Source organism: Pyrgilauda ruficollis, unplaced genomic scaffold (assembly GCF_017590135.1).
Source record: "Pyrgilauda ruficollis isolate IOZ18807 unplaced genomic scaffold, ASM1759013v1 scaffold67, whole genome shotgun sequence".
NCBI classification, from domain to species: Eukaryota; Metazoa; Chordata; class Aves; order Passeriformes; family Passeridae; genus Pyrgilauda; species Pyrgilauda ruficollis.
In genome coordinates, this window is record NW_024528488.1 from 2,103,637 (window position 1) to 2,129,723 (window position 26,087).

General features: G+C 40.6%; 1 protein-coding gene across 1 annotated transcript in view; it reads right to left on the minus strand.

Annotated features, from left to right (window-relative positions):
• Positions 1-215: 215 nt before the first annotated feature.
• Positions 216-26,087, minus strand: part of ABCB7 (ATP binding cassette subfamily B member 7) — a 35,001-nt gene continuing 9,129 nt past the window's right edge. The window contains exons 4-16 of the mRNA XM_041484617.1: positions 22,645-22,764; positions 15,271-15,403; positions 14,139-14,407; positions 12,883-12,971; positions 12,283-12,370; positions 11,471-11,645; positions 9,923-10,080; positions 9,228-9,391; positions 8,939-9,068; positions 8,263-8,434; positions 4,621-4,724; positions 3,039-3,146; positions 216-766 (exon numbers count right to left, since the gene is read on the minus strand). Of these exons, the coding sequence (XP_041340551.1) occupies positions 548-766; positions 3,039-3,146; positions 4,621-4,724; positions 8,263-8,434; positions 8,939-9,068; positions 9,228-9,391; positions 9,923-10,080; positions 11,471-11,645; positions 12,283-12,370; positions 12,883-12,971; positions 14,139-14,407; positions 15,271-15,403; positions 22,645-22,764 (1,929 nt within the window). The 3' untranslated portion in view covers positions 216-547. The remainder of the gene's footprint in view (positions 767-3,038; positions 3,147-4,620; positions 4,725-8,262; positions 8,435-8,938; positions 9,069-9,227; positions 9,392-9,922; positions 10,081-11,470; positions 11,646-12,282; positions 12,371-12,882; positions 12,972-14,138; positions 14,408-15,270; positions 15,404-22,644; positions 22,765-26,087) is intronic.

Here is a 26,087-nt window from a genome sequence, read left to right on the forward strand (position 1 = left end):
AAAGGTGAGAGGGGTAATTCCAATATTTAGTTTGCTACTACAAGTCTAATATTTTGTTGAGACTGTTCTTACTCTCTACAAGGAAGATTTTAAACCAGAACACCACTGAAGAATTTAAAAGGCATCTTCCTCACTAGCAAATGAGTTCAAATTAGCCCAATTACAATTAAAACATGACGCATTTATCAACCATCAATGATGAGAAATAATGTAAATCAAGGACAAATCTGTTTACAATTTAATAATCCACATCAGGCGACTACCAGGAGAATTTATCAATGCCTAAAAATTGCCATAAATTACACCCTTGGTTGGGAAGTTTAAAGTTTTTGAAAAAGCTCAGCTCTTGCAGATGCCACTGAATATTAGAGATTCCTAAAGATGCAAAAATAGAACTCCTTTGGTTGAAATTATGTCCCTCTGTGAAACTGTAAAATCCAAAAATTGCAAAACCCAGAAGTTTTTGAATGCTGACTTAAAAACAAGAGCTGTATTTCACTGTATTCTTGTGCATTTTTAACCTGCTATACAAGATCCAGGATCCTATTCAGCATGAACAGTTCCCACAGCCTTTCACACTGTTGATAATTTCTTCTTCTAGTTTCTTCCTTTCCTCCTCTTTGGATGTGTGGCTATTTCTCTCCTCCCAGTTTGGGTGGTTGTGACTATGGAGCACTTTGCTGCTCTGGGTGTGCCACATCTCATAGTAGAGATTGCTGGGATTTGCCAGGAGCTCTGCGTGCCTGCCACGTTCTGCGACTTTACCCTGCAAAACAAGGGCAGAAGTCAGGAATCCACACTGCCAGATCTTTAGCAATAGGCCAGCCTATGGACCAGTTTCACAGTATGGATTAGAGCAGTTATTAGTGTTCAACTACTCCTGCAAAGGTGACATGAATGTACCAAAATAAACATGGATTTATCTTTGCTCAGTAACAAGCACAGGTGAAGAAGCTAAAAGAGAAGGGCAGACAGAGAGGGGTTTATATTAGACAAGCAAAGAACACTGAAGATGAAATCCTGAAAACAATTAGTGTAAACTGTGCTTTTATAGGTGCTCTGTAGCTTGTGTCACTGCAATCACCACCATGAAAATTGCGGGAGCAGTTCAGTTCTCTGGGCTGTTCTCAGGAGCAGAGATGATTTATTGACTATCAGCATGGAAAGGAAGAGATGGAGAGGAGAATCCCATGAGAACTCCAACCCTACAGAGAAATACCACCTCTCTTCAAAAAACCAAACTAATTTTCTACTTTGAGAGACACATTCACTGACTTCAAATTAAACTGATACATTAATTCATTCTCCAGCTACTCTTCCTTCTCATTATACAGACAACCACACGGATTTGATATCAGTTCTAAATTCTGATCTACAATTAAATCTACCTCCTTGTGACATCTGCTGATGGAGAAGCTGGAAAAAAATTTGGGTCTTGGCACTTCTATTAGTAGTTGTGCCAGTGGAATCTGAACAAACATACTTGATCAACAGAACTGCAGAATTCACTTAAATTCTCTAAGTGACTAATTTGGAGTAGAGACCAGGTTTTGAATTACAGCTTTTTTTTAATAAGTCTTGACTAATCCTAAAAATGGAACTTCTCTGCTCAGCTCCACAGCATCAGGATCTGTATCGTTACTCCAACGTTTACTTGCTCAGGAATGCTTCTGATTTTACCTCAGCAAAGGTGTTGGAAATCTGATTCCCTGATTACCATTGCTAAGCAAAACCAGCCACAGTTGCCCTGTGTCACCCCTGCTCCTGAGCCTTATTTATCTGGCTGCTAACACATCAATCCTGCTGGGATGGCAGAGGCACACAGCAGCACTGCCTCCCTCATCCACAATTCCACCCTTCAGCAAAGGAAGCACCCTGGCTCCTTCACAGTTCGAGGTTGTGCTTTTATTTTTAATTTAACAGTTACACTACAACACAAAACACGCTCTTAGGAAGCTGTGAAAAATTGCATGGAAAACAAAAAGCTGCCAATTGCCTTGTGACACGTTGCAAAATGTTTGAGATGTTTTAACGCGCACTTGTAGGAAGAATACACCTTAGGTAAGGGTTTTTCAGCAAAGCTGAAAACACAAGGCAGATCAAAAACAAATAACTCCATGGAGCACTGCAAGTGATTTATTCCACTACTTCATCCTGAGATTCATATAAAGCTACGTTTTGTGTAGCAAATGTCACTGTTTCATAAGATATGGCTGTAATTGTCCATGAAATCATTGGATGTAGTGTAGGAATAATTTATTTGCTTTTAGATGTGTATTTTAAGTCACTAAAGACACCTATGAGCACAAGCTATTTATAATAGCAACTGAAAAAAATGAACACGGAGATAAATTTAACATCTATTATCAGCAGATTAGAGCACTGTACTTTCAGCATTATCAGTTAAAAGAATAATTATTAAGTTATCTCGAGGACATTTGTTTATTTTAAATCTCTTGCCAGATACAGATAATAAAGAAAAAATGGACTTTGGATGGGTATGAGGTAACAGCTGAACACTGATATTAGGGAATCAAATGTTGAGACATGTTGGTTTTTTCTTAGAAAAGAAGCCTACAAAAAGGGAACAATCACACTCTTCTACAGGTACAACAGAGAATGGTGCTCAGATTTTTAATATAATGAGGTTGAACAACCCTGCAATAGTTCTATCTGCATGGAAACAGAACACACTGTCCTCTCTCTTTCCACTGAGAGGAAAAATGGATGTATGTGAAAAACAGACACTGAGCAATGAGAGTGAAGCATAAATTGGGGAAACACATTAGGAAACTTCAGATGATGGAAGCATGCAAAAAATTAGATTAAAAACATGCAACAATTATGCATAAAAATAACAACATACAAGACAGTCACACATGCCAAGCTTGGGCTGGAATTTTCAAACATGGTTCACTTCCAAAGAAAAAACTTCCAGCAGCTTGGTGGGAGTGTAACAATTCAAACTGGACACACAGAGGCCCTAAACCAAACTCTGACATGATGTGAAAATCCCCCAGCACCAGGTGAGCCCTCACCTGATCCAGCACGATGATCTCATCTGCATCCACCACCGTGGACAACCTGTGGGCAATGAAAATCGACGTCCGGTGCTTCACCATGTCCCTCATGGCTTTGAGAATGTTCTGCAAGATTGGAATAGACACAAACTCTTACACACTCCTGAGTGAGATGAGGAGAAATAAAATGCTGCTGGAAATATGCAAATTACTGTAAATAAGTTTTGAAAATCTTCTCTGGTACTGCTACAGCTTCCCAATAACAAACAGCCATGAGTATGTACAGGAGAAACAGAAGAGTCCCAAACATGAAATATCTGTGGTTTTGCTAAAGCCTCAAACTGAAAAAAAATCTTGTATTCACAGAAAAACACAGCTATCCCCAGGGAAAAAGGAAGAGAAGTGTCACTTCATTTCAGGAAAAACTTCCCCATGGAGCCATGCTACACAAGCAGCAAACAGCAGTAAAAGCATCTGAAAATAAGAACTCCTCGTGGTTGTAATATTAATGCTTTCCCGTGATTGTTAAAGAAAAAAATCCTTCTGAGTATTATGCTAATGTGGAACAAAGGCAGAGCAATTCTGGGAATTATCTATCTATCTATCTAGCCAGTGTTTCCGTTGTGAGCTCTGTGCCACCTTCCAAACCACATCCCTCTGCAAGGAGCACTGATGGGGAATCTGTGCCCTCACTACCATAAGTGAAGTGACCACTTTATTTCTCTGAAAATTTTTGTCAGAAAACATTTCCATTCTCAGGCATACTCTTGTGGAAAAACCTCATTTTCATGTGCTGTCTTCAAAGTGCATTTCTACTCTGAAACTTTCTGCTATGCTTATGACACAGATACAGCAAAACAAGAGAGGTAAAATCTGAGAACTCAGTGGCATGTGGACATTTCTGGCCCATGAGGAAGCTGTGCTACATTTCAGTGCTGTGCTACATGGATGTACAGTTCATCTTCTGGATTCTTTGCATCTGGAAATGAAAGTAATTTAGTAATTACAGGTCAATAAATTCACTCAATCTGCATAAGTGAACAGAGCCGTAGCTTAGCTCATTTTTGATGACATTAGTTTAGAAAATTACTGCTGGTGCTGAGAGCTTTGTGCTTAAGCAAAGATGTTGTTATGAAGGCTGATGCAGCTCCTGTCACAGTGTCACCTCATGCATGTCACAGCCCTTCCTGTGGAAGGAAACAAATGAACACCAGCACTGCAGGTCACACCTACATCACCTGCATCTGCTGCGCAACAAACAAGAGGGGCTTCTCTTGCATTATGTCTCAACTATTTAGAGGGATATTTTTATGGCCACCTGCACCAGCTTCAAGGGATGAATGTGTGAAGGTGAATGGGACTTCCAGAGTGGAAACAGAAAATATCCCAGAGACAGCTGATATCCCTCACTCTCTCCAGGTAGATGGACTGAGCATCTCTGCTCCACACTTCAGGACAACAGCTTCAACACAGCCTCTCTTAATAATACAGAGAAAACACTTGAAAAAGAACAGAATTCTGAGAGGAAAAGAACAAGGAAAAGCTGAGAATCAAACATCATTGTATCTCTTATATTCTAAATTTTTTTATCCCAATTTACCTCTTCTGTAATTGAATCTAAAGATGATGTGGCTTCATCATAGAGAAAAATAAGTGGCTCCTTTAACATTGCTCTAGCAATTGCAACTCTTTGCTTTTCTCCTCCTGAATGAGGGGGAAAGAGGAAAAAAAAGAAAAAAAGATTAAGTTACAATTGTGATAGTCTAAATTCAACAGCAGACATGATTTTGGAGGGTTGGTTGTTGGGTTTTTTCTCCTTTTTTTAATAGACATCAGAGTCACTGCTGACAAATGTCTGACATGTTACATAAGATAGCACAAAAGTTCCTGCTCCCTGGTAAATTTAGTGATTCAAGATTGCTCATCCTTTTGGAAAAGGACAGAGAACTATTTTGTATCTGCTCCAAGGCAAGAGTCTGACACAGGTGAGTAACAATGCTGTACAGTTACTCACTCTGTACACCTGGGAGTAGGAGCCCATTCACCTGGCCTAAGCTCTGCTCCATCCAGTAACTCTGCACACACAAATCCAGTTTTCTCTCACCATTGCTCTGTCCACACCTGCTGTATTGGATTTCAGGCATCTTGCTCACACATTGTGTCTTTCATCCAACTTCCCAGCCCACAATGGCAAATTTCACTCGAGAATAGTTAATATTGTACTGAAAACTACCATCAGTCTGCAACCTACAGCCTGGTGGTTTCTGATATAACCCAGTTTCAGACTAGTTTCCTTCCCAAACATTTCTTACAGCCAACATCTACTCAAGAATAACTCAGGGCAACTTTTACAGACAGGAAAACAGGTGCATTTGAGAACTTAAAATCTGCTAAACATTTGGTACGCGATGCAAACACGTCACATTTGTGCACTTGTCCTCCTTTGTTTTATGCAAGACTTCAAAACATTCCATTTAATACCATTATATTCTTGTTAATGTTCCATTCCTATCAGGAGAGAACATGCTTTCATAAACCATTTAAAAGGCTGGTGGTAATGCTGCAGTTCACATTTTAAACTGTCTTTGGCAGAACTCAGGAGCAATTAGAACTGTATGATTTACTCAGCCTGTTTTAGTGTGCTCTCCCTCCCTCCCTCCCCTGTACAGCATCTTCAAAACTCACAGCTTGACAATAGCCGTGTTTGAAAGACATATTTCAGTAACCAGATTCCCCATATTTGCAGGGAATGTTGTTCCCCATTCAACTCAGGGCAGCAGCACAGTAACTGCTCCATTCACAGAGCCAGGGATTTGGGGCTGGTGCAGCTCTGCCTATTACACATCTATTAGACAACACTGATGTGGGTTCTAATTGGAACAACCCAAACAACTTGTTTTTCACTCTTTACTCTTGATGAATCAATCCTTGAGAACAGTAAGAACTGCACAAAATGCTACATCACCACTTAAATTGGCAAATCTGTCATTGCAGCTAAAATCTTGTTTTTCCATTGTGCACATAAACCCCTGGATTTTAAAGAGAATCACTTCAATCCACGCAGCTTTTAGTCACCCTAGTCCTGCCACAAAATAACAGAACAAAGCTGGACTTTGTGTTCTCCTTAGACTTGAGGAAACCTCACCCAACTTAAAAAAACCCCACAAACTGATTCTGAAATGAATCCAACACATATCTCTATAAGAATTTAGGGAGCCAATCTACTATTGAGAGAACTATAGATTCCAATTAGCAGGAACTTTTTACAGAGCCACTGAAGGAACTCAGAGCCTTCCATTTGATATCTCAAATCCTTTGAACAATGAGACCAGTTCTGAGAGCACTGGCCTGAGACTCCTGTACCCTGGCTGCACACATTGCTGAAGCTTGTTTATCACTGGTATTTGTCAATACTCACCTGATCGCTGATAATAAGAAACTGAAGCTGTTCTTTCAGTGGCAGATGCTTATTCAGAGCTCAAAAGAATTCACTGCCTTTCTCCTAAGTATCTTACATACTCTTTTTTCTTTAAACACAAACAAAGCAGTAAAAGAACACAATTCCTTTACCTTTCTCAACACCACCTTTGTGGAAGCACTGGCCCGTGAGTGCTTATGACCATCTCAGCGGCAGCACAAACTGAAGAATGGAGGGAGGGCAGAAACCATTTCAGAAAGGCGCTGTTACAGGAGACTCGAGGTCAGAAGGAAACTCCAACATACCCACACACAATGCTCCACACTCAGAAAGGGACACAGAATCATGCAGGTTGGAAAAGCCCCACAAGACCATGGAGCCCAACTGTTTCACCAGCCACCGCAGCCACCACTGACCCATGTCCCCAAGTGCCACATCCACATGGCTGTTACATCCCTCCAGGCATGAAGAGTCCACCACTGCCCCGAGAAGCCTGATCAAACCTTTGGGTGAAGAAATTTTTCCTAAAATCCAATCTAAACCTCAGCATAAGATTAAGGCATGGAGCAACCTGGTCTAGTGAAAGATGCCCCTGCTCACAGCAGGAGGGTTGGTTTAGATGATTTTTAGAAGATTCCCTCCAACTGAAACCATTCTATTCTTCTATCAACACCAAGACATTTCAAACCTATTGTCAGTCAAATCCTCTTTCTAGCAATTATGAGTGTGGGGAGACAGGCAGCACAAGACAAATCTTGCATTGTTAGCACGATTCTCTTCAGTTCTGCCAGTACCTATTTAGCACCTTCTATTCCCTCACCCAGATCTGTGCTTCACATACTTTATTTCTCTTTTAGGTCTCTGCATAATCCCCTTCTGCAGCATGCACACTTTCTCCTGCACTCACGTTCTGGGTACAGGCTGTACCCCCTGATCCCCTTTTTCAAAGGCACCAGGACTCCTGACTGCAGCAACTGCAGAGAAAGAAATCCCCCTCAGAACTGTCTCTACAACAGGCAGCACCTCTGTCTGCACCCACTGCATCCCTCAGCATGAGCAGGGCCCAAAACACACGAAGTTCCCAATTCTAGTCCACTACCCAAAGAGATCATGAGAAAAATCATTTTTACTTAGATGCACTGCCAGCCTCACTTACAACCTCATTTAACACTATCCCCTGAAAATACATTCCTTTGAGCATCTTGCAGACTACAGCTGCCTTAAACTGCAGACCTTCATATTAATATTCAGCCTTTAGGTATTTTGGGCTCCTCTCTGCAAGGACATTAAGGGGCTGGAGAGTGTCCAGAGAAGGAAATGGAGCTGGGGAAGGGTCTGGAACATAAGTCTTGTAAGGAGCAGCTGAGGGAGCTGAGAAAGGGGCTCAGCCTGGAGAAAAGGAGGCTCAGGTGGGATCTTGTGGCTCTGCACAATTCCCTGACAGGAGGGGACAGCTGGGGGGGGGTCAGGCTCTGCTTCCACGGAACAGGGACAGGAGGAGAGGGAATGGCCTCAGGCTGGGCCAGGGGAGGTTCAGGTTGGATGATAGGAAAGACTTCCTCACTGAAGGGTCATGCATTGGATCAGGCTGCCTAGGGCAGTGGTGGAGTCACCATCCCTGGAAGCCAAAAAGGAGTGGACATGGCACTTGGTGATGTGGTTTAATGGGCATGGTGGGATTTACTCAAAGGTTGGACTTGGAGATCTTCTCCCACCTTAATGATTCTGTGTTATAAGCTAAATAAACTAAAAGCAAACCTGAGGACTAAACTCTGCATGAAACTTTGAGGCAGCAAAAGGGATACCAAGAAGCTGGGAGCCAACCTGAGAGCTTGAGTCCTCGCTCCCCGACCTGGGTGTTGTAGCCGTTGGGCATCCTCAGGATGGCGTCGTGGATCCCTGCCAGCCTGGCCACCGCGTACACCTCCTCTGCCGTGGCCTCCGTGTTGCCATAGAGCAGGTTGTAGTAGATGGTGTTATGGAAGAGAACAGCATCCTGCATTGGTGGGAAGCACATTTTAAGTAAGAAATTATGAACATCAGCTTCAAAACTGTCCCCAGCCCGTGACAGAATCAATACAGAACGGCTTGTATTTTTCTTCACACAGCCTGAAGGTAAAAGTGTTTGGGGACATTTCTTCTCCCAAAAAAGGGATTAATGTATTTTGTGTCCTAAATATGTATGTCATGCATAGTTTCACCACTTTGCTAACTCATTAGGGGTGGTAATCAACTATAAAGCTAAATCACTTAAAGCTGGAGGCAGTTTCTCCTGGGGAGGCTTAAACACATTTCAGAAATTGGATCTATATGATGATGCATACAAAAGCATAATATTTCTTGGGGGGAAAGAAGTCTAGTTCCTTTGAAAGTCACCATACAACACCACTGCATTAGGACTGGCCTTCACTGAACAGTGCCAGATACTGAGAATTACTAGTACAATAGACTAGAATTACTGTTCCAATGGACTGTCTGGGGAGAAGGAAACATGGAATACCTGAGGCACAACTCCTATTGCCTTTCTCAGACTTTCCAAACTGACATCTTGGATGTTCTGTCCAGCAACATAAATATTTCCTTTCTGAGGTTCATAGAAACGAAATAATAACCTCACAATGGTGCTTTTCCTGGAAATGAAAAGAACTGAAGTTAATGTTACATCTTGGTTTGCCATTTACAATCTCCAATCGAGAATGATGTACGAACAATAAAAAGCAAACACAAGCAGCACCACATTTAAGAAACTAAATTCTGCATTGATTGGCACATTTAGTCCATTTACCCACCCTGACCCACTACCTCCTACAATGGCCACTTTCTTTCCTGCAGGGACTTCAAAGGACACTCCAGCAAGGACTTTCTGCCCCTCCAGGTATTCAAAGTGCACATTGTCAAAGGCAATGGAAGCAGTCTGGGGGGTGATCTGCAGGGGTGGAGCCAGCTCTTTGTCCTATGAAAAGAAAAATTCCACTTTATCTGCTGCCCAGAAATGATCTCCAACACTTCAACAAGCTCAACAGTCCCTTTCCCCCCCTCAGAAAAAGGCAAACAGACACTCCAGCTCAGATATGTGGAAAATAATCATAATTTGTGCACAAGTGACATTGGCTTGCTCCTCCTTTTCCCCAAAGGAGGTAAAAATTTCTGCTGTAAACACTCTGCCTCATAACTTCTTTTGCAATATATTCTGCATCATTAATTACCAATAAAAATTCAAGCACGAGGCATGAATACTTAAATAAAAAATCTCAATACAAACACAGCTTCCATGAAGCAATTTTTGCTTCTCTGCAAGAAAAAAAATATCAACTCATTGCAGTAACTGCACTTAAAGAAGAGGCAGAACAGCAACCTCACACACAACAACTCTTTCATGAATAGAAATTAAACCTGGAAGATGAGAACACGGTGAAATGATGGCATTGCCACTAACAGCCCTGTTAAACGCCCAGATACTTTAGGAAAATAAGCTACTACTTACTTTAATTTTGGTATCTACACTGAGAAGTGTAAACAAGGTATTCATATCTATCAGTGCTTGTCTCGTCTCTCTGTACACTGTTCCCAGGAAGTTCAGGGGCAGAGAAAGCTGGAACAGCAATCCATTCACCATTACCAGATCTCCAACAGAAAGGCTGCCTTAAGACAAAAGGGGTGTGAGAGAATAAGGAGACTTGAAGGGTTTTCTTTTTAGGATGCACCAAAAGAAAGAATCAAGTCCATTAAACCTAGTTTCTTTTATCCCATTTCTAAACCCAGATGTTTAAATAACAAACAAAACCCCAGAATCCATTCCCAGATTTTATATAGGGGTCCCTGAAATGAATGGCAATGTTTGCGTGGATTTCACTTTAAAAAGATGTAATAGCACTGGCAAATAAGGCAAGCAGCACATACAACATCAGATTGTAAAATCCACAGACAGGCCTAAGGAAGTTAAAAGGGGAGGAAATAATATATGGAAGCACAAATCAGGAAAGACAATCTTAAGTACAATTACAGACAAATCCAAATGATCGATTTTGTCATGATCAAGAGAGAGCTTTCATAGTGTATGTACCACAGAGCTGCTAAAACACACTGAGAACCTCTGGGCAGCTCGGTATCAAACAGGCTGATCAAGGGAAAACTCAGGATGTCACAGCAGCTAAAGGTAAGTGGCAGGTCAGTTCAGCTGAAACAGGCCCAGAAAGATGATTTAAAGCCATGTGTCTACCATCCTGCTTCAAGCTATTCTAAATCTTCCTAAGAACAGCTATAACTGCACCTACTGACTGATCTGTTCAGTGTAACCCTTCCCTGCCCTGGCATCTTTAAAAAGGGCAAAGCAGATGCAAGAAAGAGCATGGTATAAAGGTCTGCCCTTCAAACACTTCTGGATGTTAACAGTCTTTAAAGCATCATTATTTTTACCCTAAAACCACCTTGCTTTAGCAGAGCTTCATCCCAATTGTGTATTTGAAGCTTGTACTCTGTCTTCCTAATCAAGCAGGCTTTACTTTATGTAGTAAATTAGACAAGTGTAGAGCAGATGGAAGCAATTCTTTTAATAATGTGCCCTTATTAATGGAAGGAAAGTGAATTATTGTTAACAAAACTACTGGAGACAAAGCACAGGGGTATACATACATGGAGTCTTGCCCAAATGGGAAGGGAGAAGGGCAAAAAGAAAGGATCTTTGTACAATGTCCACAGAAATATTTTCATCTATAGAACTGCCTTTCAAAAATTTCAAGAAAAACTTTCTGAAGTGACATTTTCTTGGGATCTTTCTTTAACTGCTAAACTTTTATAATGTTTTTGATGACATCATAGTATGACTGAGAGAGTAACTGAGAGAGAGATATAAGGGAATTAATAATACTTCAAGAACCAGAAATATATAGACAAAACTTAATCAAAAAACTCTCAACCAAAAACTCTCAAAATGAAATATCACATCAACCCTCAGTTAATTAAAACTAACACCTCTGTTATGGATGAACTGAGGTAAAGGAGACTCATTTAGGCTTACAGACTGGTGAGTTACCTGCAATAATGCCCTGACTGGCGAGCACCATGATGGCTGTTAAACCCACGCTAAATATAGCGCTCTGGCCAAAGTTGAGGAGAGCTAAAGTAGAGGTAGTCTTCAGGGAGGCTTTTTCATAGGTCTTCAGGAACTCATCATACCGTTGGGCTTCGTATTTTTCATTATTGAAATACTACAATAGAAACAAAAACAGTAAATGTGACAGTGACAAACATGTTGGACTGTTTAAGCGGCTGTAAAATCCAGTATGAACAGACTGAGTGCACTGACACACACATAGCTCCTCTCCCATCATTCTAACAACTGAAGGAAGGAATCACAGAATATCCTGAGTTGGAAGGAACCCACAAGGATCATGCAGCCCAGTTCCTGCACAGACACCCCAACAATCCCACCCTGTGCCTGACAGAGCTGTCTAAACACTCCTGGAGCCCTGGCAGCCACAGGGCCATGCACGTTCCCTGGGAGCCTGTTCAGTGCGCCACCATCCTCTGGGTGAAGAACCTTTCCCCAATATCCAGCCTAAACCTCCTCTTCAAGACTAAGTTTACTCTTTGCAGAAACTGATGGTCAAGGTGATTCAGCCATGAAAGAAACTTCTCACTCTGTATTAACAAAGAGATTTTTTCCAGCCCCCGCTAACAACCTTCCTGCTACTCTGTCAATGCCACGCACTCCTCTTCAAATGAATAATGCTTAAAAATATGCTATTGCTCCAAATATGCACCCTTTAAAGATGAATCTTATGACTCACTTCCCTAAGGCTGACAGAAGCAAGACAAAGTAGTGGTAGTAAAGACTGGCCTTACCTTCACAGTCTCATAATTCAGGAGCGAGTCAATGGCAGCGTTACCGGCATCGTTGTCAGCTTTGTTCATTTCTATCCGAAACTTTGTCCTGGGAAAGGAAGGTTTCACCCAGTCACTGATGCCTTAGGATTTTAGCTTTTACATTTGTCAAACCCTGTACTGCATTAGTGTATAACCCTATAGAGTGTTAGCTAACTGTCTCCACATTTTGGTAAGACAAAATAGCTCCTCTAGGCCTGAGATTCAAGGATATTCTATTGCCTCAGGCCCCAAAAATATCAACAGAAATGATTTGGGGGGAGCAAACTGGGGGAATATGACTCCACTGCCTGAAGCTGTCATTGGAGGATTAACCCCTGATATGTAAATGGACCAAATTTATAACTGTCTGAGAAACTCCTGACCATCGTCCATCTTGGGTGTGTCCTCGGAGGCTTTTGACTGCCCAAGGTGAACCTACTGAAGGCCTTTAATAAACACCCACTTTGTTCTCTTAATCTTGTCCAGCCTCTGTTCTAGCTAGGCACTGAAGGCATCATCCCAAGCTCAGGCTGAGGCATGAGAGCACCCTGAGGAATGTGAGGGCAGGGCCTGCCTTACCTCCACTGTGTGATTCCTATTGTGAACGCTGCGTAGGCTCCCAGTGTCCCCAGAGTGACCAAAGCAAACTCGGCACCACATTTGTAATACTGCAAGATTTTAAATCCAATAAAAATAATAAAATACAAAGAATCATCATCATTTTCAAAACTTCATTGGTGTCTCCAGCTAAGCTATTCTAATTTTAAGACAAGAAATGATGGTCCCTCCCAACACAATCCCTGCTCTGAACAGCTTAAGGCTAAATAAAGGCTTAAACTCAAAAGGAAAGCAGCAAGAAGGATTTAGATGAAAAGATTGGAGGCAATAACCAAGAGCAAGTGTATATAATACTGCAAAGTTATTTTTCACATTATAAAACATAAATGCTGCTGATGCTTGTGCTGTTTTCACAAATAAGTATTTGTTTCTATGCTTTTTCGGTGGATTTTGAAAGAAAGCTGGACTGTAGAAGAAGAAATAAGTGGCCTTGCAAAACAACTTAGAAAGCATTTTCTGTACTTCAGGGCACATCAGGAGAGAAAACCCCTCAGGAGGGTTGGCTGACAGCCAGCCTGGTCTGCAACTTCCACTGGTTAGAAAATGGAACCCAACAGGCATTTCACTGTTCCATTCAAACTTGATTAAGTCCTTCTAAAAAGGCCAATAAACAGAACAAGATTCTTGTTTTTAATTTAAACTGAGATACATAATCAAGATTTAGATTTTTGCACCCAAATAACACCCAAAGATCCTGTTTTGAAGACAGTGATTTATTTTGTAGAAGTTTAAATTTCAGGGCATTAAGCTGAAAACCTGCCAGAAGAAGCCTGTTTTTCAAAAGCTAATTTTCACTTTTAAGTTCTGGACAACTCCAGATCAGTATTCAGGAAAGAGCCAATAATCATCCCCTCCTCTAGCCTGAATACACTGAACCACAACATTTTTATTCTGTTTCCTCACTATTCACCTGGGTATATTTGTCACTTGTGTGCATAGTTTACTTTTCTGATTTCATTTTTCCAACAGTTCTGAAGAAAAACATTAAAAACTATCCACATAAATGCAACTGGCTGAAGAGAAGCTTTAAATGTGAAAATCATTTCAAATAAGCTTATTTAAAGCAACAGATATTTGAAAACTATAGGTTGCTCTCTTTTAAAGTAGTTGCTTTCACCTTGTAAATTCAATTCTTACTATTATTAATACTTAGTAGACTTTGGTAAGAGCATCATTCCTAAATGAAACAATTCCAGTGGTGACTAAACCACACTTACCAGAATTCCACTGACCAGAGCCACTTCAAACATTGTGGGTCCCAGGTTAAACACTAAAGCACTGAGAACAAAGCTGATGCCCCTGGTGCCTCTGTCGATGGTTTTTGACAGTGCTCCTGTTTGCCTGCTTAGATGGAAGGCCAGGTCCAGGTTGTGAAGGTGCAGGAAAACATTCTTGGCAATCCTCCTGATTGAATTTTGAGCTACCTTCCCAAATACTGCATTTCTTGCTTCATTAAATAACGCTGCTCCAGCTCTTGAGATACCATCTGAAAAGGAATGAAAAAGTTTACAAAATGAAAATAATTATATTTTCAACTTCCCTTCATGCATGAAATTACACTAGACTCATTCTTTATATATTTTCAACAATTTTAGTTCAAAGGTAATTTATACTTAATTGGCCCAAGCTTTATGCAATTTTTCATTTATAAACCATTGTGCACACATTTAAATCAGTTTCTTTTTATAGCTGGTTATAAGAAAGGGTAGGATTTATAATCAAGAATAATTTCTATAAGCATTATTTCATTTTTTAATTGGAATACCAGAAGCAAGGTCAGAGAATATTGGGAACAGACATCAACACAGAGTAACTATGGAATTCTTACACCACTCTGAGGGCTGGAGCTCCTCTGCTCTGGGGGCTACACTTTGAGGGCTGGAGCTCCTCTGCTCTGGGGGCTCTGGCAGAACTGGGGATGCTCACCTGGAAAGGGGAAGGCTCCAGGGAGACCCCAGAGCCTCTTTCAGGGCTTAAAGTGGCTCCAGGAGAGCTGGAGAGGGACTTGGGAAAAGGCATGGAGGGACAGGACACAGGGAATGGCTCTCACTGCCAGAGGGCAGGGAAGGATGGGATATTGGGAAGGGATTGTTCCCTGTGAGGGTGGGCAGGCCCTGGCACAGGGTGCCCAGAGCAGCTGTGGCTGCTCCTGGATCCCTGAAGTGTCCAAGGCCAGGTTGGATGGGGCTTGGAGCACCCTGGGGTAGTGGGAGGTGTCCCTTCCAGCCCAAACCACTCCATGATTCTGTGATTCACAACCAGCTATGATGCCCAGCAGAGCAAAGGGCAGGAGCTCTGCTGAGCCCCTCCCTCCCTTAACTCCCAGGCACGATTTGGGAATGCACTCACAGCCCACGAGGACAGCAGTTGCCAGGGTGGCCGTGGTGCTTGGGGCATCGCTGAGGTTGAGCACGTTCCCAGACACTTGGTTGAGGCTGTCCACTGCATATTTGAACATGAAGGGAACCAATATATTCATGGCCTGAAAGCAGGAGCACACCAGTTAGACCATTTGCATTAAATCATGTATGGAGCATGACTATTTTTTTCTGAAACTGCTCTACTGTTATATTTAGTCCTTAAGCACTTAGTGCAGGTGAGTTGACTCTTTATTTCAAGCAGGATGTTAAATCCTTCCTGCTGGAACTGCAGGGTTACTTTGTGTCTCTCACTGTCTCCTTTTAAATATGGATTTCTATCCTCAACAAACTACACTGCAAAGGCCCTTGAAGTGAGGTTGAGCTCTCAGGACAGCAAGGCAAGCCCAGGAAATGAGTCAAGCAGCAGCCACTGCATGGCACACACAGTGCTACTAAATTGTGCCATTTGGAGCTGTTTGATCTTTGTGGTGCTGGCAGTATTCAGTGTGAAGAAGCTCTGTTCCACAGGAAACCACTCACCTGCACTTTGCTAACACTGAGTCACTGGGATGGATTAAATCAAAGCTCCAGGGAAGTCAAAGAAAATAAACCAACCCTCCTTTGTCTCTGTTAATACTCCCCTAAAATTTAAATAATGTTTCCCATTTGCAACATCACTCCAAATATTAAGTTGGTGTCAGCATAAACCCTGGGGTTTGGCACAGCAGCACAAAAGATTTTCTGTACAGTCTATAAGACACTACAAATTAATGCACAAATATGCATTTTCAACAAAGGAGTCACATCCACCACCTATCACCCACTGTGTCAACAGTGGTGGCCCCTCGAGATGTGAAACCCCAAACAGATGGATATGTAAACACACCACTTCAGCAGTTTTTTATTTGCACAAGTGTAGCACAAGAAAAAATGGAAAATCTCACAGAAAACATAAAATTCCTTGTTAATGCACCATTTTTACATTGCTCCCTTATACCAACAAGAAAGGCAATTTACAGACAAACTTCACAAAATTAATAGAATTTCTTAATTCAAACTGCTCCTAACTGTTGAGATTTGAAAATAAGGACACAACTTTTTTTAGCAGTTGAACAAGTAGGTTATGACCTACAGTCTTACAATCACAGCAGATGTTAAAATGCTTTACAGCAAGTTGACTTTGCTTAAGGTTGGGCATTTTTTTTAGCATTTGGAAAAAACTTGTGAGTAGATGACAAATTATTTTAGACGAGAAGCAACAAAGAACAGAAACCAGATTGATACAGATATTTCAGCTCTCTCCACCAAATGTTTTGGATACCCACTTAGATCTCAATTGTATTTAAGGACATCTGTCAGAGCTGAAAGCCCAGGGAAAAAACTGTAGATTAACTGGATAAAACCAGATTTTGAGAGAAAAGAGTGATAAAGTCATTCTTAAGTTCAGTCCAAATTCAAGGTTGAAGACAGACTTCCAGAAGTTCTAATGACTGTCCCAGGATCCAATATTCCCAGTTTTACAAGTTATGGCAAATAGTGGAAGGTACAAACATCACCAAGCACAGTAATTGGATTTTGAAAATATTTTTGTTAACTACAGATTTAAAGAATAAAATGTAAATTAATTTTTTGAATTTGTGCTGTTAGTTTTTTCAGACAGTGTTTTAGGCTAAAGATTTAAATGCAAATGAGGAAGGAATTAATTTTCTCCTCTTCCCCCATGTGTTCCCCATGAAATACATTATAAAAAACACGTCAAAATTCTCAACACAGCCTAATTTAATTTAGATAACTCCTGAGAGGAGATATATGAGATCTAAGGGCACCTGGGTGAGGTTAGTGCTGGTTTGTTAGTGACTGAAAAGAGAAAACAGCTGAAAGACCAGGTTCGACATCAAACATTCCTTTGGAATTTGTCCAGTGCAGCCTGAGAGTCCTTCAGCCACAGCTCCCCTTCTAAAAGATGGGAATTGTGGAAATCTCCAATCCCTCTTCCTTCCCCAGTATAACCAAACAACTCCACTTTGCCTTCGGAGATACTGAAACTCCATTTTGGGGTGGCATTTTGTTCTTGATAAAGATGAATCTACTGCCATGTGTGACAACCAACATGACAAAGTGCAGGTTTTCCTGGGAGAGACCTCTCAGGAGAAAATAAGAATATTGTCATGCAGATGGTCTTCATTTGCTGCAGTTTCTCACAAATCTCTCCGAAGGGATTTTATTCCTCACTAGACTGTGGTACACTACAGGTAGTTTTGACGTAGAACTACAGATATATTTAAAGTCCATTTAAAGAAAAGAGATGTATTCTTTAAACTGCTGTTCTCCACTCACAATTAATTTAACTGGTAACAGCCTACAATTTTGCAGAAATGTCTTCTTTTACATCAATATAATTCTTCCCAATAGAGTTTTAAATGAAATTTAAAGCCTGGTCTCAGGTTATAGTTGTTCTGACTCCTGGAGGGTAAAACTTGAATAAGAACAAGGCAGCTCAGTATTGCATTTCATTAGCAATCAAGACAGTCTGCTTTCAGTAATTTAAAAAGAAAAAAGTTAATCTTACAAAGTTTATAGCAAGAGATGAGAGGGCATTATTAGAAACAGGCCTTTCCTACTCAATTTGTTAAGTCAATGAGATCACGTTCATAGCAATGGAAACAAAATTTCATCCTTCTGCATAAATTCACAGTTCTCTCTTTGTATTTGCTGGCACAGAACAAAAAGCTTTAAGCACACCTTGGTAGACCATGAAAATCTACCATGAAAAACAATTGTCTTACACAATATATCTGTACAGGCTTCCCTCCTCTGCCTAATGCCTGAAAGCTTGATAATAATTCCCATTAAAAAGACTCTTTCAATATGAATTTGTACATTTTCTATTTCTGGGTTTGAATTAATAGCTTATCCTTGCTTGAATTTATTGGAAAGCAAATACAGCATCCCATGAAATCATCCCAACTCAATTGCCCACATTTAACAGCAGGTTGCCCTAAAATGAATCATGAGTAAATGAGTTTAAACATTTTTTTAATGACTGCACTGTTTTAAGCTGACAGTGCAGTATCATCTTTATTCCCCCATGAGACTACACTGCTTTTAAGGCAAACAGCCTTATCTTTCATTTTGCTCTTCCCAGCATTTTTTGTTTAATAAAGATGACGAATTAATGACAGGCTGAGCCCCAACAAGATAAAACTGGTCCACAGTGAACTGTTCTTTTGCCAATAATTCAGTGAGAAATGCTGGCATGAAGATGACTGAATTTATCTCTGGACCAATATAAATATACACATCCAACAGCTCCTTTTGTGGAGATACACACAGAAATCTCCACCCCTTGTGGAGGCAAGACTGCTAAAGAAGCTCCAAAATGTGCTCCAGATGAGGGAAGAAGCACCTGGCTTCTTCTGATTTAATGATGATCTGAACTACACTTTTTTCAGTAGGGAAAAAACCCAAACCAATTTAAATACTTTTCACCTGAAACTCCTCAGAAAGCGAACAATTTCTAAAGGTTTATTGCAATTATCTAACTCCATCTGAGCCCTCAGAAAGAGCTCAAACACCAAGATCATAGGAACATGCTTCACTGATCAGCTGGATATCGTTATCTTCGTGTGCAGGCAGAATTTGCAATTCAACCCTTGTGTCCTGCCTCCTTAGCCAACCATTCCTGTTCTGAAACTGATGGAATTAGCAGTCAGTAGAAATGCAGAGAGTCTGAAAGAATTCTTTGGCTCATGAATAACACATGCCTGGTCTGTGACCAGGAGGCCAAAACCCATTGCAGGCTGACAGAGGTGACAAGTGATTTTGTCATATTCATGTGTTTAATCCAGCTCCTCAGAAGCCTCAGCACTTTTCTCCTTGTGCCACAGAAGAAAAAGGGAAAAAACAGAAAAGTAAGGAAGCATTTGCTATACAATCACCAGTAGAGAAGCCAAAAAAAGGAGGAAGAACATGGAAAAAGAAAATCCAGATATGCAGGAGCAGAGCAGGCTGAGCTATATGTCTGAAAACACAAATTTTCCCTGTGTACTCCTCTCACCTGCCTTCCTCTTGCATCCTTCAGATCGTGTACACACATCTAGATAGGCTATAAATATTTAAGGCAAAAATTTAAAGTGTGTCATAATAATACAACACATCTTGCAAGGAAGAAAAGACCTCACTAGCCCTGGAGCAGCCTCGATCCTGTCATAAAAAGCCATACTAACAGCTCGCTTTGAAGGCTCACAATACCACTGGCAGTTTTGTGGAGACAAAAAGGAACCAAAAATCACAATAATTTGTTCAATGACAGGCAACTGGGCCCCACAAAAGGAGTCAAGACAGATTGTAACTGCAGGCTCTTCAGTAGCTGCACACAAACTGGCTTTTGTTTTGAAAGTGGATTTTACTGAACTGGAAGATTTAAAGAGACAAATTATTTCTCAAGCAGCAGCACAAAGAGAAATGAACTCCAGCTGTTTTGTGGGTAAGTAATCAAATTAAACTGGGGGTGTATTCCTTATATTTTCCCCCATAGCAGAGAATTTCATAACCTACCTGTCCTCTGTGATTCCTTGGAGTTTTCACAGAATAACACTGAAGCCACCTTACAGCTGCTGTATTTTAACTGGAAATCTAACATTGTAAATTCAGAGGCATAAAACTTGAAAATCTTTTGTCAAACTTGAATGAATTGGCCACAGGGTTTACAGAAATGTTTCTTTTGGGGGAAGGTGACTTGAAGCAGCCATCATGACCATACAGTTTTCTATGCAAACTCCCTCAGAACAAGGGGCCTTTAGACAAAATCCACAATAAGGACGTAAATCCTTCAGACACAGAATTCACTTTGTTCCATAGTGAACAAAGAAATCAGGACAGGACTGCAGTGAGGAGAAAAACATGCTGGTGCTCCTGTGCTGACACAATTATATAGCAGAAAAACTTTAACAAACAGCTTGTGTGGTCTGTGGAGTGCATTGTAATTAACCTCACAAGCAACCAGAACAAAGGGCTCCCAAATGGGATAATGAGGAAACCACACACAATTACACATGGTCCAGGAAAATACAGGTAAACTACTTTGTAGTGCATTTTCTCCAGGACAAAGTGACCTTTTGTGTGCTCTGGAAGGGCAGCAGATGTTCAGGGCTCAAAGATGTGACAGACTCACTACAGCTCTGGAATAAACTATTGCACATCACTTGTGTCACACTGACACACACACACTTAGTACGGGTAAAGTATGAAGCAATTCAAGAAAAGTTCTTCCCACAAAGGAAGAGTGAGCACAGCTCCTAAGATGAGGGGTAACTCCTTAATTTGCAGTTATCCTGCACAGCTTTATAATGACAGAATAAAACAAAGAACAGTAGCAAAGGACAGCTAGAAGACATCCACAAAATTTTTCACCCCACCAGTTATGATATTTATTTTCCATAGAGAGCTTGCTGTATGTTTTCCCAGTGAAATCCTTGTTTGCCCAAACAAACATTCTCACAAAACACTTCTGCTTTAACAAGCATCTCCTAAAACCTGGGAAAAGCTCAAAAGGTTTTCTGCTTTTCTTTTGAGAGTCTGCTCTGGACATCAGGGCTTCTGGGCTGCCTTGTACAAACACAAACTGGGAAACTTAAGAGAACACTTTAGAGATCCAAACACCAGTTACTTCCCCAAAGAGCAGCTGAATGATTTTCTGATGGGGGAAACATCTCTCTCTCCCAGTAGAAATATAATAGCTCTTTTTTACACCAAATACAGAGCTATTTGCAAGAGTCAAAGTATCCTGGTCATCAATTTTGTTTTCTTAACACCCCAAAAAACTGTCTGAAACATTAGTAAGACTTCTTAAAGGCAAGGTACAGTGCTGCCACATGCAGGATTAGGGGCTGGATTCACATTCTCCATCATATCCATATAACACTACAAATTAGAGAATAGAGAAGTGGGGAGAAGAACAGGGAAAAATACTTCAAACATTTAAAAATTGCCTTCAGATTATTATTAACATTACTAATAAAAGTCTTGAAAAAGGAAATTAGAATAATTTTCATATCCACCTGGTAGATCCACATCACAAAACCTCAAGGCATCTGCATTTTAAGCAGTTTCCCCCAGAGTTTTAAAATGCAGTGGAAAGCATTGCTGGGTGTTTTGCCCAGGCACACAAAAAGGGGGGAAGCTCACTTGCACAGTCCAGCCATATTCTGCATGTCATCACCTGCATTATCAGCAACATCCTGAACTGCAGCACAACCCAAGTATCTGCTGGAGACAGTACCCACAAGTACCTGAGAGATAAAAACCTCTTGAGAAAGCACTGTAGACCAGCAATTCCTCTTCAGCTCCCAGAAATGAGCACATTTCTCTCCCAAGCACTGCTCTTTTAACACCTACAGAGCTGAAATTTGTCTCTTCTCTCTTTTCATAACATGGCAATGGTGCTGAGTGCTAATATTAGCTTTATGTTTGGTTAAAATTGCTGTACTTAAAAGCAACCCAGCTGAGCTGTATGTCTCAATGGAATTCACAAAACTTCCTTCCAGTATTTTGCAATCAAATATTTCTTTTTTTTTTTTATTTAAAGCAAAAGGAAGCTAACATTTGCTCTTCTGAACTATTTCTACAAGGTTTGCACAGAATTTGAATTATATCCCCTTTTAATCTGCAGAATGCTTTTGCATTCCAAATTCTTTGAAAGAATAAATAAACACTAATGTTGCAGGTAAGAATATAGATCCTTTCATATAATGAAAGAAAAGAACAATCTCCCATTTCATAATCAAAGACCACACGAAAAATCATTTGAATGAAAGCAGGTTTGTTAAATATAAAAGGTTATACAGTTTCTCTCATAGGAACCCAGAGGAGTCCCCTAAACAATTAACTTCCCTGTTATCTCATAGAGGAATATCAACAGACTGGAGCTCAAATCCCCTTTCCACAGCACAGTAAGACCTGTGAATAGGCACCACCACATTGATCAAGTTCAGGGTTGAGAATGGGCACAGAGCCTTGAAGAAATCCTGTCTGACAGCACCACACAAGAAAAGAAAAACAGCCTTTAACTCCCATTTCCTGTAATTTCTGAGGTAAATTAACCAGAAATGGAAAATCCTGGGTTAACTAAAGAGATTAAGGGAAACAAAAATTCTGGTTGTCATCATCACCTCCCTAAACATGCACATGGGTATTACCTGCAGATATACCCTGCTCCAAAATCCAAGCTATCATTTCTTATATACACTCCTGTGAAAAACCCAGACATCTCAAAAGTGTAAAAGCCCTTAAATACTAGAAAAGAAAATGATTCCTTGTAGAGATGAACAGCAACTGTGAGAGTACAGCAAGTATCTGCTCTTACCTTGGCACTTGCCAGGAAGCCCAGGGAAAGGGCGACCCTGGCGCGCAGGTCGGGCCGGTCTTTGGGCCACACGTAGGACAGCATGGCCCGGATGATCTTCTTGGCGTCGATCTCCTTCAGCTGAGGGGAAGGACAAACAAAGGCACTGTCTTACAAAGAGACTTGGGAAGTAAAGTAACTATAAATAAGAATGTATTTTATAAATTTGGATCACTTCTGTATTTTATTTGATAGGAAACAGACACTTGATAATGCCTGAGACTAGGACTGCCCATGAACATTTCAAGGTGGAAGTTTTTAGGTTTATATCCATGACATGCCATTAAAATGTTCCATGTTCTCCAGAGTGCAAGTCTGGCTGGCTGCAACTGGAACACAGAGAAAGCCACAATTCCCCACCTTGAAATACTTCACAGAACAAACTGACCCTTCTCTTTTATCTTCTCAAGATTGCTGTACAAAATTCAAGAGCTTGCTACTTCTTTTTTGGAAGATGTTTTAAAATAGCAGGAGAGAAATGCAAAAAAAATTAACAAATTAACAAAAGAACTAAAACAAGAAGGAAGCCTGAAAAATCCACAATAAACATAAGTAGTTTGGAGAACATTCCCTGACACTGGATAATCAGGCTTCACAAGGCAGAAGATGTACATGGCCATGTGCTGGTTTAACTGATGCTATCATTTTTAACTGAATTCTTAAAATATCTTCTCTGCCAAATCTCAGATTTTCCTCTAAGTAAGAGCACAATCCATTAAACAAGACAGCTTGAAAAACATTACTTTTTCTGTTTGGGCTTACTTTAAATTTTGCTTTGGGATTAGTTTTCTGTTGTTGGGTTTGGTTGCTGTATTTTTTTACAGTAATGTAGGCTATTTTCCAGATGGACAGATGTTTATCACTCACACTTCTGATAATCCCACTAACCCCCAAGCTACATTATCTGCAGCCTAAACCACATTTCCTAATTGAGAACAAGAGGATGTGCAGCAACACAGAGCACAAGTAACAACTCATTTTTCTGTGTTGGCTACTCTGGGGTTAACTTGAAAGACACGAGGGCTATCTAAGAGAGAAAGGAGGGCAGCAAGGGCAGCTGATCTCCCCATTTCAGGCAATATTTTGTAGTGGGGAGCAGGGAGGGAAAACAAAAAGTTAGTGCACACCTTTCAAAGATGACTCCTGTGACAGAAGTCGGTAGGAAGGGGGAGTATTATAATAAATCTTACTGTTCGAGGATAAGCCAAATTAGAAAAGAAATTCTCTGTTAAGGTCTGGGGTGAATAAACAAGAAAGGAGAGGTCTGTTAAAAGGTAAAAATACTGAGGCAACCAGGGAAGCCAATCCTATAAAGGTAAGCTTTTAAAAGCACCAGGAAATTAATCTCAGGTTTTCTAGTCACAGCTTCAAACAAAACCAAGGCATTTTGTCACTAAATGTCACTGCAAATGTATTGGAACATTACACAGGACAAGCACATTTCAAACTACTTCTAAAAAATGGGTATATGGAAGATTTGTCAGTGGAGAGAGGATGCAAAAGTGCCTCTGTTTTGTTCTACCCACTTAAAAGATGGAGGTATCTGCTGCAGTATATAAATGAATCCTTCCATTTGAGCCAAGGATATGCATAAAAAGCAGTTCAAACATGTGGAAAATATCTTTGATCACCACTTACAGGTTAAAAGGAAGTTAAAAAAATTGGTACCACATTAACACAAAAGATACAAAAGTGCAATCAGAGCAGTTCTAATTATATGTTGCTATTGGCTAGGCAGACTTTGCACAGAAAACCTATTAAAAGGAACAAAATATATTGGCTGCAAACAAGGAATCTATTTCCTTTTTTCATGGCTCTGAACGGTGACAGAGGCAAATCCATTTAGAAAAAAGTCAGGAGGCAGCCACTCACTTGCCAAAGGCCTTGCAAAGGAACAAGAAGAAATATCAAAGGATGCAAAATGCACACATATTACATCAAAGTTTACCATGAAATAAATGTTACTGTTGTACAGAAACATGAGTTAAAAAATTGTTTAAATATGCAAGTGGCAACATTAAGAATTAAAATGAGCAATCTGTTCAATGGACTCAGGCCCTTTTTCGATTCTCTGAGGTACATAAAAAGGTTAAGAGATGAATTCATTTTACCTCCTTTTAAATAGTAGTAATGTTTTACATTTTCTTTACAGGTCTATTTCTACAGAAATGCAAGGAATGGAAGGAAAAATATCATAAATCTGGTACAGCAGGGAGCAAAGAAGGAAAGCCTTTTCCTCTTTTTGAATGCAGCATGGTTTTAAAACACTCTATGCAATACTGAAGATTATCTGCAAAAGAATGACCATTGACCAACTTCCTGCCCTTCTACCCATCCCAACCAAGTTCTGAACATTTTAAAATACCTAAAGAGGGGGGAAAAAAAGAAAGCCATAATTCCTCTTCACCATCTCCATGGTTATTGAGCACTGCAAGGCACTCACTGGGCTGACCCTGTCACTTGGTGGATAAAGCCTGTGCCAGGATGATGAGCTGTCAGAAGTGGGATACAAGCAAGTGGTAGTTTGACTTGAATTTAAGCTGTCACTGCTGATGAAGAGAGAAAGACACAATTCTGGCTCCCTGTGTGCTCCCTCAGGGAGCTCTATCGTCCCTTTTATTGCACCAGCTTCTCCCCCTGCACAAGGTTATTCTCCCAACCAGCACCAAAAAATCCCCCAAAGCTGGTAAAGATCAGTTCTGATCTCAGTACTCAGCACAGCAGCCACTGCTGTAAGCAAAAGTTATTTTGGAGTTTAAAAAAGTGTAAGTTTCTTTAGTAGTTACATGTGAGATGAAGGTAATGTGCTCTTCACTCTGCTCATCCTCAGGGTTCAGTTCTGTACCTGCAGAAGCTGCTGTAAAAGGGGCAATTTAAAATGTCACTCCCAAAGTCAGAATAAACAGCCTGGTTTGTCAGAAAAAATCTAGAACAGGGAAAGGTGTAATAGAGCTGACGGATATCTCACCTGCAGTTCTCCTGAAAGTATAATCCTAGGGGGAAAAAATGTAGTAAATGAGGTGCCAGTATTTTTACCCACTGAATACAAGTGCATGTACACATGAGACAGAGGAACTGCACTTGGAGCAGCAGAGTTTTTCCTTCCCTTCAGTTTTGCTCAGAAATTCCTGGCAAACCCAGTGTTACCCTGGTTTTTTCCACTCCTCACACATTTCACCTCTTCCACAGCTGGTCCTTGCTGCTTTCTCCTGGACAGCTGGTATTTGTTTATTTAGACAACAGCCTTAACTGACCATGTCCTGTATTAACCACGTTTCAGCTGCATTTATTGGAATAAAGAAGTTAAGGGATTGATTTATACAGGAATAGCTGCAAGTTGAGGCTGAAGGGAGAATGCCAATGGAATTTTACATTGCCAGCAAACTAAGAAAATATCATCTGGC